We start from the raw sequence: 13611 nt of genomic DNA on the forward strand, positions 1-13611 counted from the left end.
ATTTCACATTAACAAATGATGGATAAAATGATAGGTTTCTAATGAAAAAATAATTTTACTCTTAAAAAATTATTTAAAAAAGAAACTGTCTCACCTTTTAGTGAAGGGTTCCCAACCTCCTAAAAATATTTAGGAGAAAAAAATAATATTTAACCCATAACATTATGTTAGTTTGGCAAATATTAGATGGTTGAATAAGTATTACATGACATAGACAACATATAGATAAATATTGTATAATTATTATTTCACATGTATTATTTAAAAAATATTACTTTAATTGCCACCAGTCCAACCATAGTGCAGTCAACCAATGCTCTGACCAACATCGCTAACAATATGGGTGTTTCGATATTCAAAGCATGGGATTTCACGCCTTCTAATTGACACATGTAAAAATACATCAAAATTCTGGATGGGTTAAGTGCCACAATTAGAATTTCTATCTACAAACTTTGTGGTAACATCACCCAATTTCCTCACTACATCTTCTATAATACAATCAAACCCCATCCCAGTCTCAGCTTCCTTAACTAACAAGTAACAACCTTTTTCCTATTGTTTATGCAGAAAAACACAACATACTATGTACCTTCACTGTCTTCTGCTGTCTCAGATTTGGTCCATTGTTCTTATTATTGATATATGCAATGCACCCATAGCTACGGGATCGTGTTCTCCTCTCAACCATTATAATAAGTCCACGAACCAAATTTTGAACACTAGCACAAAGAGAATCTGTCTACTTCCAACTTGATCTCCTACAATCTTTCGTCTAAGACTGTGCGTGTGGCATTAATTAACGAGGAACAATGGTGGGAATAACGTCGCTGACAAGGTTGCTTCCTGACAACATAGGAGAGGACATGTGTTGGCCCTCCCTTGCCATGTAGGATGTTGATGATGACGAAGGTGAAGCCATTTTGAGAGAAAAATCAGATGCAATGTCTGGGTAAGAAGTTTCAGAATCTGGCAACTTCGAAAGGATAATCTCTAGCTCCCTCACCACATCTGCCATGCACGGTCTCTCCTCTGGATTCTCATGGCAACAACTGAGGGCAAGATTTAGAAACTTGTCCACACAACCTGATGGATATGAACCCATTTTGCTATCTATAATGGAAGATATCACGCCGCACTGACGAGCCTCGTTAACCTGACATAACATTCAGCATCGTTAGTTCAAAACCAAACTGATTTCCAAAAATCAAATCCACTAAAACTGAAAAGAATTAAGACTGCATTGGATGAATGAGGATTTAGAGTTGGATTTGAACCAAATCTCCCATTTGGAAGCATAAAAATCTATGAATTTGGATATGATTCAAATCCAAATTCATATTTTATTATAACTTCTTTATAATTTCAAATTCTCTCTAAACCTTAATTATTTCAAATGTCAGCTACTCCTACTCTCTCATTTTCTTCACATTTTCATTATTAATGCCTCTGTTACTCTTACCTCTCCTCGCATCTCTTGTCCTCGTCTCTTACTTATTGAAAAACAGAGGCAAACTCATCACTCTCAAGCTTTCATTTTGCCTCAAATCTTACCTCATCTCTCTTCTACCTTTAAAATTTTTTACACTATCCAAACAAAGAATTTTAAATATGAGATTTTAAATGTAAAACTCAAATTCAAATACATCAATCCAAGCATTACCTAAATCAGATCAAACCAATAGTGATAATTTTTTCTTGCGATGATTGAAGAATGAATTAGACCAACAGTAATATGATGTTCTTAATATTTATTTTAATCAATATGTTCATGAAGTTGATTTTCTTACCATATAATAGCATAAAATCCAACTAAACTACAAAAGGAAAAAAAAAATCTAAAATAACCATCATTTTTCTAACATTGCTGTGATTGAGAGAACACTTATATTAAACATGGTACCTCACGAACAATGTTTTTCCCATGTGATATTGGTTGCATGCTTGTCAAAAGCTCTAGAAACACAATCCCCAAGCTATAAACATCACTTTTGTCTGTTAACTTATGAGTCAAAAAGTACTCTGGATCTACGTACCCCTGGAAACGTATGAGTAGAAGCATTTAAAAACTAATAGGGGAAGAAGATGACCAGCCAGAACAATCTTACAATGACACTGCCAATTGCCAATACTGCATAAAACTCCTAGACATACATACAAATATACATGTATATATATATATAGAGAGAGAGAGAGAGACGTGTGTGCGTGCTAATGTACAGTCCTCAATAATAGGAACTTAAGTCATTCCTCCAATTTTCTGCAGCAAACTTACCGGTGTTCCCCTCACAACTGTTGACACGTATTTAGGTGTGTTTCCTTCATCATCCATATTTGGAGCAAGACGTGAGAGTCCAAAGTCAGCCACTTTAGCAACTAGCAATCGGTCCAGAAGTATGTTGCTAGCTTTAATATCTCGGTGGAATATCGGAGGGTTAGCCTCGGTATGGAGATACAGTATGCCTTTGGATGCACCCATTGCAATCCTCAACCTCATACCAAAGTTTAGGTTTCCCTTTCTTTTACCTATCATATAACGATGCACATAAATACTACTTAGCAGAGAAACACCAGGGCTTAGCAGATTTCATGGTGAAGGTATTTGAGAACCACATGAAGTAACAATGGTGACCTTTAGAAGCTATATTACATGAACAATACTTTACATTACATGTCAAAACAGAATTATTGTAACCACAAAATCATAGAGTGCCAGGTTATTGCCTGACTTTGAGAGGACCTGCATAAAGGATTAATCGTGATTGAATCTTCATGTTAAAAAGTATTTTTTTCTTTCTACTTCAATAAGTGTTACTTTTTGCTTCCCGTTTCCATATTCCTTTTCTAGATAATTTAATTAGTCCCCATTGTTTCTTTCTCCCATGTCCAGATTTGTAATGCAAATGACCGTATTCAAATTTTGTTTCCTACCCAGGAAAAAAAAAAAAATATTTTTCTCAGTAGCCACCACATCCATATGCATCAGTGTACATTTATAAAGCTACTCCCTCTGTTTCAAAATGTTTGTCTTCTAAAGTATTTACACACAATTAAGAAATGCAATTAATACATAACAATACTGAGTGCATTGTCAAAATTTCCCCTAAAGCCTAATAATTGGAGTAAATAAGGGTATAATAGAAAAAATCATAACAAATGCTGCTAAAAAGACATAAAATTAAACAAAAAATTTCCCCATAAAAAGGTATATATTTAAAAATGGAGGAATTATTATGGTTTATTACTTTAACATTGTCATTTACAAAAAAAGTCAAAGTTCCTTGCAAACATATCAACAATATTTTTGCAAATGAAGAGTAGAACAGATGAGTGACATACATAAAAAAGGAAGTTAAAAGAAGCACTAAACAAATAATGAAAGAGACACCTATTTTATATTAGACACTGAAAGCATTGTAAATGTAATTTGAAGGTTCAACATTTTCATACCAGAAATCCACTCCCGCAAGGTACCATTAGGCATGAATTCGTAAACCAGAATCTGAACCAGCAGAATGGTAGATGAGACTCATTAATATGATCTGGCATCTAAAATACATTAAATATTTTAGATACTAAAATAGAAGAACTAGAATAAAGTCCTTATTGTCGTAACTTCAATATCTATTGACTGCTTTAAAGAGAAGAATCAGTAAGAGCATGCAATTCACTTACTAAATAACAAGAGGCCTTATTTGTCATAAATCCAATTCACATGTAACCTCAACACAGAACAGACATGTTTAACCAAATCAACATAAAGAACAGACATAACAAAGGACTTTGACAGCCTGAAGGAGACAAATAGGCTGCATGTGGAATTCAAGGACAAATAGGAATTGGGTTCTACCTTGTTAAAAGTTTTTACTCAACGGCTAGTTTGCTAGAGGGTTAAAATATTATACAGTCGCACACACAATACACAAATGCTGCACCCACAAACAATTCAAATGTTTTTTTAAAGAAACAATAGCAAGATAAGGAAAAACTAGCTTAGAAAAATTACCTGCTCTCCTTCTTCATTACAGAATCCGACCAATGAAACTAGATTTCGATGATGTAACCTTGATAAAAGTTCAATCTCAGTCAGAAATTCTCTTTGTCCTTGTAAAGAACCTTCATCTACTCGTTTTATGGCCACAACTGTTTTATCAGACAGAATGCCTTTATAAACCTTCCCATAACCTCCTTGGCCAACTATAGTTGAACTGCTGAAATTGTCAGTTGCATGAGCCAGTTCTTTGAAAGTGAATGCTTTCACACCATCAATTTTGATGGAAATATTAGAGGCTGCAAAAAGAAATAAGATTTAGAACTTTTGAATGATATTGTTCACCGCAATATAAAATATTAAAAATGTAAGGAGCTGAACAGTTTACAAGCCATAAGTAGTGTAACTTATCATGGATTTAGTGCAAATGCACGCACTCACTTTAGATACAAGTAATACTCACACATATGATTCCTGGATAGCTTGGACCGGTATTTAATATGTCTTTTAGCTATCACGAGAGTGACAATTGCAGAGATCGTCGCTGCACAAGCAATAGCTGCAATTATGGCAACTACTATCACGGTTGTACTGATCTTCCTCTTATTTGTCTCAACAATTACTACGACAATAACAGGCGAAGTAAATTAGAGAAACTCAATAAGGAAAACATGCTATAATTCAATTCAATATGAAAAAAAATTAGGTCAGGTATTAGATGCATCCAATTTGAGTCATAAACATCAATTTTAATTCTAGGTAGACAAAAAAGGTACTTGCTTTTTCATTGACACTCAAATCTTTGGTTGATCAAAATAGTCTTCTATATTTTTCTAGTTTAATAGAAGAATCGATTTGGATTAATGAATGAATGAGCATTAAAACTTTTTACCGAAAAATATACAGGTAGCTATGGGATCTCCTTGTACATGAGACAAAAGTGACAATGATTATAGTCCAAAACACCAAAAGAAAACAGTTAATTTCTTTGTATCATGAATAAAAATCCGCCAATCACTTTTGCAAGAAGTAAAGATCATTAGATTTGTGGTAAATGTTACATACATATGGTGGTAAGTTAAGAAGATAAATAAGAATTTAGCATAAATTGATAATGTGCTGTCTATGATCACTTAAGTAAGGAATGATGCTGATTAAGAAACTTACAATCTTCATAAGGTCCTAGGAGAGTGAAGTTCAGGAGTTCATATGGTCCAAAAAGATCAGTGCGAGGAAAATTCCATGATCCAAATATGCCTTGAATACGCCGTACCTCACTTGTATTGAACTTATTAGCATGGGAGTCATTATAATTAGGATAAATTTTCAAATACATCCTGAGACGAGGTCCTGCTTCCCAAGCAATTGAATCTATCCATACTTGGTATTGGCCCAAATGTAAAGACTGAGTCAGATAAAACTCAAAATAAGCTTTATAAGGAGAAAAATAAGAGAAACTTGGGCTTTTCAGACGATATCCAATTCTCAGAGGTGCTGCACAATAGCAGGGAACAGGAGAAGCTGGGACATATTCATAGAAATCATCCACTGGACAAGCTTGAACAAGACAAGAAGTTGTTGAATTCATAGGTTCCTCAGATTCAACCCCTTCAGAGGCACAATACTGACCAATATTTTGAATGTTAGAATTCTTGCAGATAGGATTGCCAGCAAGCCTTCAAGGAAAAAAAAGAAAGAAATTGGTAAGAAAATGGCAACGCCAAGAGCCAATCATTTTGAAATAACCATCAATTTTAGAGAACCTTTTTTTAACATGTTAGATAGTATCATAAATGCACAACAAGCCTTTTCATATCACCTCTTTTGCCCCACCCAGGAGAATTCATTATTAAAAGAGACAAGCACAGCTTTAGCTGAACAACAGAAAAACCTATTAGAAATATGTATTAGCCCAAAGACCCCAAAATCACTTTGCATGTCCAGCAAGTAACTTAAAAGGAAGCAAGAGCAAATACCATGAGGAGGTCAAACAATACAGAAACCTATCAAGTTGCCAAAAGCTTGAGAATGGGACACCTTTTTTTGTCATCATTATTAGATTAATCATATGGATTCCATTGCATTGCATGCATTGCAGCTTACTTGAGACTGTCCTAAGGTTTAGTGATAATCTAGTCTCCTGCATTCCATTGTAGATTGTTACAGCGGACCTTGTTTATAAGGATCCTAAATTACTTGTAAGAGAATGCATTTTCTTCAATTTCAAATACATATCAGAAATCCATATAAATACAACCAAGAATGATTGCCACATTATGTTCATGAATCAAACAACAGAGCAATAGAGAGAGAAGCATATCATGCAATATGTCAGATGCATGGAAGTCCATTTGTTACTAAATATGAACATTGAACAATAAGAATACCTCAAGGTGACATTTGCTGGAAGACTTGAATTGCCTAAAATGTCTGAAAATGAATTATTGCGAAGATCACTGCATAGATTGGACAAAGCATTAAAATTTAATTTGAAAATCCATTCCACCTACTAAAACCGTTAAGTGGCTGATGAAAACTTGATATACTCCAAGTATTCTAGCTCAGAGAAGAGTTAGCTGGATGCAGAGAATTCCTACAAGATTTGTAAACAACATGATTTGGATTCAGAATTTACATTGTGAGCTTAGCACTCCCACTGAAGGACATGTTCAGCCATATACTATCAGGGATGGATCCAGACAAAGAGTTGTTCGCTAGTGACCTGCCATTGACAAATTCAAAAAGAAAATATGAAAAAAAAAAAAAGAAAGTATTGCCCATGCTAACGTATATTCTTGATGGCAGCTCGCTTTTTTCTAGAAGACTTATATTAAGATATTCAAAATATTACTTTGTAATCCATCATAGGCTACCATGAAAATTACAGATTTATGAGTATGTTCTCACAATCTTTGAAGTAAAGGAAGTAATTTGAAGCTTTCAGCAATAGATCCGTTGATCTTGTTATTTGATAGGTCACTGTCATAAAAAGAAAATTACAATGTCAATCATCAAATGGTCATACTTAACATAAATATATGCTTTGCAAGTAGATAAGGCAATTTGGGGCATTAAAGCTACAAAATACAAAGAAGTAAATCGGCTATATACATACATAGTTGTCATATTATCTGAAAGTTTCTTCGATGGTATGGATCCAGTAAGATGATTCCAGCTAAGATCCCTGAAACAGGAACCAGACACAGGTTAACAGGTAGTCTATAGAGAATGGAGTAAAACTTTGAGGTGCCATCAGTCACAAGTAAAAGAAAAATAGAATTTATTTGAACATACAAATAGGTAAGCTCCTTTATTGAACTCAGATCAGGAACCGCTCCTGCAAGCTGCAGTTTCTAAGACTTCTGTTAAGTCAGAGAAGATACGTTAGCTCAGGAAACCAAATCAGTCTTGGTTATAATCTCAAAGTTAAAATTGAAAACTCCCACGTAATTTCTTGTCCTTTGTTCGTATTCCCCCACCCCCCTTAAATTTTAGTTGCAATAGAATCTTCTAGTCATTGTTTCTAAAGGAAATGCAGTATCAGCTGGGCAAAGGGCATGCCAATTCCTTGGCCGCATTCATTAAGGATATCCTGTCTCAAAAAAACCCATCAATCTTGAAGTTTGAGCAGTCACTTGCCCAAAGGATACTTTCATGTCCGACATGCACTCATATATAAAAGATTTTTATCCTTGAAGGATGTAAAGATAAACTCTCTTCTATCTTGAATGGAAAATTAAATTTGTGAAAGAGAAGGATAGATAGAACTCTGGCTTCATGATTAACAAGGTTTAGAAAAAATGTCAAAGAACCTTCTGGTGTTATAGTTTTGTAATTATCTATCAGTTTGTTGTACTTTAGATTTAAATGACAGTTATTGGGATTTAGCTGTTGGGGAGTGTGAGTGTTTGAAACCTATAAATAATGGGACATCTAACTTGTAATCCTATCTCCAATGATAAGAACTGTATTATTCAGGATCCTTGTGTTTCTCAATTCCTTTCAACCTCTCCCTGTTCTTCTCTCCAATCTCTCCTATCTCTATTTATTTTCTCTATTGCCCAGAATTATTCTTTCACATCATCTGGCTAATGGTTAAGGCCATAATATGAGAGTCAAAGGATGGTGCCTTAAAATTAAATTATCTAACATCTCTAACATCCTAGAATAAAAATAAAGAAAAAGCGTTATCAATAGGAATGCTTACAGTTTTACTAGCTTGGAAAAGTTTGCAAATGTAGAAGGAATTTCTGCTACACTGAAATTGTTGTTATCAACTTGCCTGCAACAGGTAACAAAAAAAAAATAAAAAAAAATGAGGACATGGCTATAGCTACATTACTTTTTCTTCCCAATATAAAGATTTATAAGCACGCATAACAGAAAGCTAGCATGTGGCGGCATCTATCAGCCCTAAAAGTAGAAGTATAAACAAACAAGACCATGCACATAGATGTTCAAAGCATCAAACATTAAAGCTACCAGACAATTATTTAATTATCAGGTAGTGGTAGTAAGAGTAAGATCTGATTTTCTAAAGCACAAAAATGTTAATCACTCTACAATATTCCTGCAGCTGACTATAGTATTTTAGGAATCAAAGAATTTCTCAGTGGTCAACCACAATTATAAGAATTTACAAAGCATACCACCACAGTGGCCCAGTGGGAGTTATTTTTCCTCAGTCCCACATATACCCATGCTATTTTCATTGTGCTTCTATGCTTCAGTCACGAGATTGACAATGCCATTCAATGAATTTCATAGGATCCAAGATAGGCAGACAGGAAGAAGGAAGGAAAGTTTTTTATTAAAATGTGGAATTATAATCTAACCTCACAATTTGACAAAGATGAAAGAAAATCTTTACCAGAATATGAGCAAGAATCTTAAACTCAGAACACTTATAAAGCGCAAGAAGAATCTCCTAAAATCAAACAACTATTCCTACTAGCTGCTTCCCTTATTTATAATATAAAAAGACATAAATAATAATTAAATAAATAATAAAATAATCAACTAGATCCTAGCCAACATTGACTTAATAATAAACAAATCCTAATTGAGATGTTTATAGATAATCTCTCTCTCTCTCTCTCTCTCTCTCTCTCTTCAACTGAAACTAAGTAAACACCTCCTAAAAATATGCTAACAAACTGATCCACTAAGACTTCATCCACTATCCCATGATCCCTTGTGAGTGCAGTACTCTATCAGAACCATTCACATTTAGAAGGTAGAAATAAAAGTAGCTAGCTCATGAAAAGGCAAGTCAACTGGGGAATTGAAAGGTGGTTCTAGAGAGTTAATGTTACATTATTAGTTGCTTAAACTTCTTAAGGAGAGATAGAACATTATACTTCCAAAATATCCTGTATAAACTCATGAAATAGTGGTCCTTTTTATTCTTTACGATACCCTCAAATTATTTAAATCATTTCCCGTCAATGCTAAAATTCCTTCCAAGAGATGAAAGTTACACAAGTAGCCTGTATCTCTGTAACTGTATTTGTATGGGTAGATGTATTTACAAGTCCATGTATGTGTGACAACAAACAGGGCAAGCTGTGCTCCCAGATATTGGAATCAGCTAAGCCCATCCTTGAGCAGAAACCAGAGGAGCCCACACATAAACTCTTTTAAGCTATTTAGTCATGTCCCTCATGCCAATATTTCCTGTTATTGATGCTTCTGTAGTGCAGGTGTGAGCATCCAAACAACAACAACAACAACAAGCCTTGTCCAAACAATTATAATAAATCACAATCCCATACTTTAAGCATGACGAGACTGTCATTTGATATAAGAGCATAATATTTACACTCTTCACTAATCCTCCAGCACACAAAAAATTGGAGAGGTGAAAAAGAAACCCTCAGAGACAGTGAATAAGCAGAGAAATCAAGAAGATATATGTCAACAACCACAACTGATTAATGCTATTTAATCTAAACAATCTGGGAACAGAAGCATACAGTATGCGCAACGCCGGTAACTCGGAAAATTCTGGTGGAAGATAGCCAGAAAAGTTGTTATTGTCTACAAGCCTGTAATGTCATCTCAACAAGTAAACACACTGAAGAACTTGTTCACGAATTAGAAAATGGAGAAACATGCCGCTAATAGAGGTTTGAAACCACAAGGTAGGTGAAGAAAAGCCTTCTGCCTTGAAAACTTACAAGTGCTGTAGAATGGGTAGGTTTGAAAGTTCACGTGGAATTTGACCAGTAAATGAGTTGTTGTTCAAGTGGCTGGAAAGATGAAAATAAAACAGATAAAGTAAACATAAGAAATCCAGCTCCAAACCAAGTTAATGATGCATTTAGCTTGGATATTCACTCACAGGTGTCTAACATTGACCAAGTTGGCAAATGACCGTGGTATTGGACCTGACAATTGGTTTTGGTCAACTTGGAACCTATTCAAATTTGAGAGATTGCCAAGTTCATCAGGCAAAGCACCAGATAACTTATTGCCATTCAGGAGCCTGCAGAGGCAGTTCACACAAAGAATAGTTATTTTTATGTTACTGCATATAAGAGTGAATTAAATCAATACTCTGTTGCATGATTGATAAGAAAATTTCATGTGCTGCAGCATTAGCACGTTCACTTCTCTTCAACCATGCACACTCACATACAGACAGCAGAACAACAGAAAACTCCAATTAATTTATTACAAGTCATTATTTTGTAGTCTAAGACAAGAAGAAACCTTATCCGGACTTCAGATTTATGTCACTCAGTAATCTTAAACGTTAATTTATAATATATCTGTCAGCAGAGTTGAACCAAAGATCAAAAAGATGCATAAATAAGTAAGACCATATTTACTTAAAATCTCATCATCATCTAGCAGGACAGCAAATTTCTTCTAAAAATATAAAGGTCTTAACTCTTGAGGATCAATTCCAATATCTCAGATTATTGTATAAAGGAAATAGCTCTAGAAAAGTCTAAGCCATCTTACAAGAGTGTCAATGATTTGATATTTCCTATCTCCTTTGGTATGGTGCCTGTCAGATCATTCCACATGAAATTCCTTCATAAGGAAAACAATAAAGACATTAGCATGGCTGAAAGTGTCACTTCAATCTCCTGTTTAATTTCTAGATAGAAGTTTATCCAGTGATACAACTCACATTATATGAAGCTGAGATAGCTGACCAAGCTGAGGTGCTAGACTTCCCGAGAGATTCAAAGTCATTAAGTAACTTCAGTAAAGTTGCAGAATAATAATTAGAACTCTGTCATTACATCTGCAGTTCTATAGCTTTCCTCACTAATTTTCTAATATCTGACTAATACAAATTGCCAGATTGAAACTTCCAAAAAAAACAGAGAGAGAAAAAGAAAGAAGAAAGGGCCATACAGCTCACGGACATGGAGGTATCCATCAGTCCCAACCCTATCAAAACACCAAACACCAGTCCAGTTTGATGTACATGGGTTGCCCTTATTCCAGTTCCTCAGATAGTTCTTGGGATCAATCAAACTTTTCTTGATTTGGACCAGTGCATTCACTACAAATGGCACAGACAGCACAAACATAGACCACATATCAGGTTTAGAAGCCTCACTCACCAAATCAAATTATGCTAAGGACTAATTATCCTTCTACTTGCGCTTGTTAGTACTAACATTTGAGCTTGGAACCTCAAGGTAATATTTTTTTCAGCTTACCATGAAGGCCAAATATGATAGTGAGGGCTATGTATTCTTTGGAGTAAACTAGGAAGGGCGGGCAAAATGTGGAGACTTTCTTTATTTTCACATTAGCATTAAGAGTCTTCACACTCACGGAGAGAGAGGGAGTTTATGAAGAACACTTAATGCAGGAACTTTGAAATTTTAGCATTTTCTCAATGGTAACTGCCATGCCATTTTCCTACTTTGAGTGATGTTTTGACACAACGTAGCATCATGGTTCAATCTGAAGTACTTGTCTACAGAGTCGAATGAAGCGCCAGAGACACGGATAAGAAGATGAAACAGAGAAGGCCAATCCATATAAAATATTTAAATTCACCTTCCGAAGGATCTGTTATTTGTGCTGCTGCTGTGAGAATGAAACAGCAAAACGAAACAGCCAGGCCAAATCCATAAAATCTCGGACCCAGCATCCCAGTAACCTGGAAATAGGGTAGAAATGAATAAAGAGGAATCACCACATGGATCGAACGGATAAAATATCAAGGCATGTGAAGGATCAGTGTCAATCATGTTGTAGGGTTGAACATAAAGAACAATAAGGTTGATATATCGCAGGCCTAAAATTTCTTCAATCAGAGCAAAATTAAAGTACATAACTAAAAAACCCGAAATGTCATTTGCTTACGTGACATTAACGAATGCAAAATGGAAAAGAAGCTGAAACAAGCCTTATACAATAACTTGTGTTGATTTTGGTTTGAATCATTCTATCTTGCTGGGGAATGAAAATCAAAAACTTGAAATTGCAGAGAGCCATAACGAAGAAACAAAGAATGGTGGAAAAAATAGTTCCAATGTACAAAACTGAATCAAAAAGTCTTACTTGAGAATTGAGATGAGTAAAATGAGAAAAATCACCGAGTGGGGGCATGAAACCCTAGCAATTTAAGTCCAAAAGTCAATGCAGGCAATGGAGTGGGTAGGAACTTGCTTGCTAAATCATTCTCTCCATCATGACGAAACTATTTTATTCCTATTATAATAACTACAATGATGTTGAAGACGGGCTTTTCTTGTTCCATTTTTCTGTGCAAGCAACGTCGTCATGTTGATGGGCTGATCGAGTCTGAATATTCAAAAGACAGAGAGAGTAGAAGTTGGTAGATTTCAACGAAGGCCACTTATTTTATCTGATTTTTTCCGTACTTTCACTTTCCACTTACGTTCAACAAAGACTCAGAGAGATCCCAAAAAGGACGCAAAAGAGGAAACGCGCCAACTCAGCGAGTGGCCTTGGCTGGCAGAAATGAATCGCGATCGCGGTTGGTAGATGCGGATGCGGCGAAATGGTCAACGATATGATCTCGTCTGAAACCCTTACCATAATCATCGTTATATTATTACATTTTATATATAAAAACTGGATTAAGTCCTTTGTGTAATTTTGCAGTCTTGACGCTGGATATTTAATTTAATTATAATACAACGTGTGTGCTCTCCCTCCAAGTATCCCTTTTTCTCCTTATCTCAACTGTCCAAATACAGTATACTCTAATCATCTTTTTTATAAATTATTTTTATTAATTCTATCAATATTAATAAAAAAATAACAAGAACAAAAGTGTATAAAATTTTAAATATGTCTCTGAATAATAAATTTAAAAAATAATATTACGTTATTTTTTCTCATAAAAGATAATTTTAAAAATATTTTTTAAATATTATTTAAAAAATTACACCATAATTTATAAATAAAATTAAATGAACCTTCTATAATGTGCCTTTTAAATGAGATGGAGGGAGTACATTATATTTATTAGGAATAAAATAAAAAATATTAAAAAAATCAGACACAAGCAGGGCCTAACTGCACCCATTATTTATTTTTTCTTTTCGTTAATATCTCCGACCTTATATATAAAAGCTCTTTTAAAATATGTTTCTATTCACAAATATAAAAGATTATTA

At 34.6% G+C, this 13611-nt stretch overlaps 1 protein-coding gene across 1 annotated transcript; it reads right to left on the bottom strand.

The window, feature by feature from the left end:
* Positions 1-346: 346 nt before the first annotated feature.
* LOC129290717 (probable LRR receptor-like serine/threonine-protein kinase At1g06840) lies at positions 347-12819 on the bottom strand. The gene is given in 22 exon segments (XM_054927611.1): positions 347-1156; positions 1904-2038; positions 2276-2526; positions 3451-3502; positions 4007-4290; positions 4455-4613; positions 5159-5667; positions 6379-6447; positions 6627-6713; positions 6899-6970; positions 7107-7175; positions 7286-7331; positions 7334-7353; positions 8199-8273; positions 9967-10038; positions 10171-10242; positions 10335-10478; positions 10961-11032; positions 11133-11204; positions 11363-11513; positions 12020-12122; positions 12527-12819. Coding segments are annotated over 22 exon segments (2919 nt in total). The 5' UTR covers positions 12575-12819; the 3' UTR covers positions 347-799.
* Between the last annotated feature and the right edge of the window lie 792 nt (positions 12820-13611).

This window comes from Prosopis cineraria, unplaced genomic scaffold (assembly GCF_029017545.1).
Source record: "Prosopis cineraria cultivar Desert tree isolate PC_DT_omini unplaced genomic scaffold, ASM2901754v1 PC13, whole genome shotgun sequence".
Classification (NCBI taxonomy): Eukaryota; Viridiplantae; Streptophyta; class Magnoliopsida; order Fabales; family Fabaceae; genus Prosopis; species Prosopis cineraria.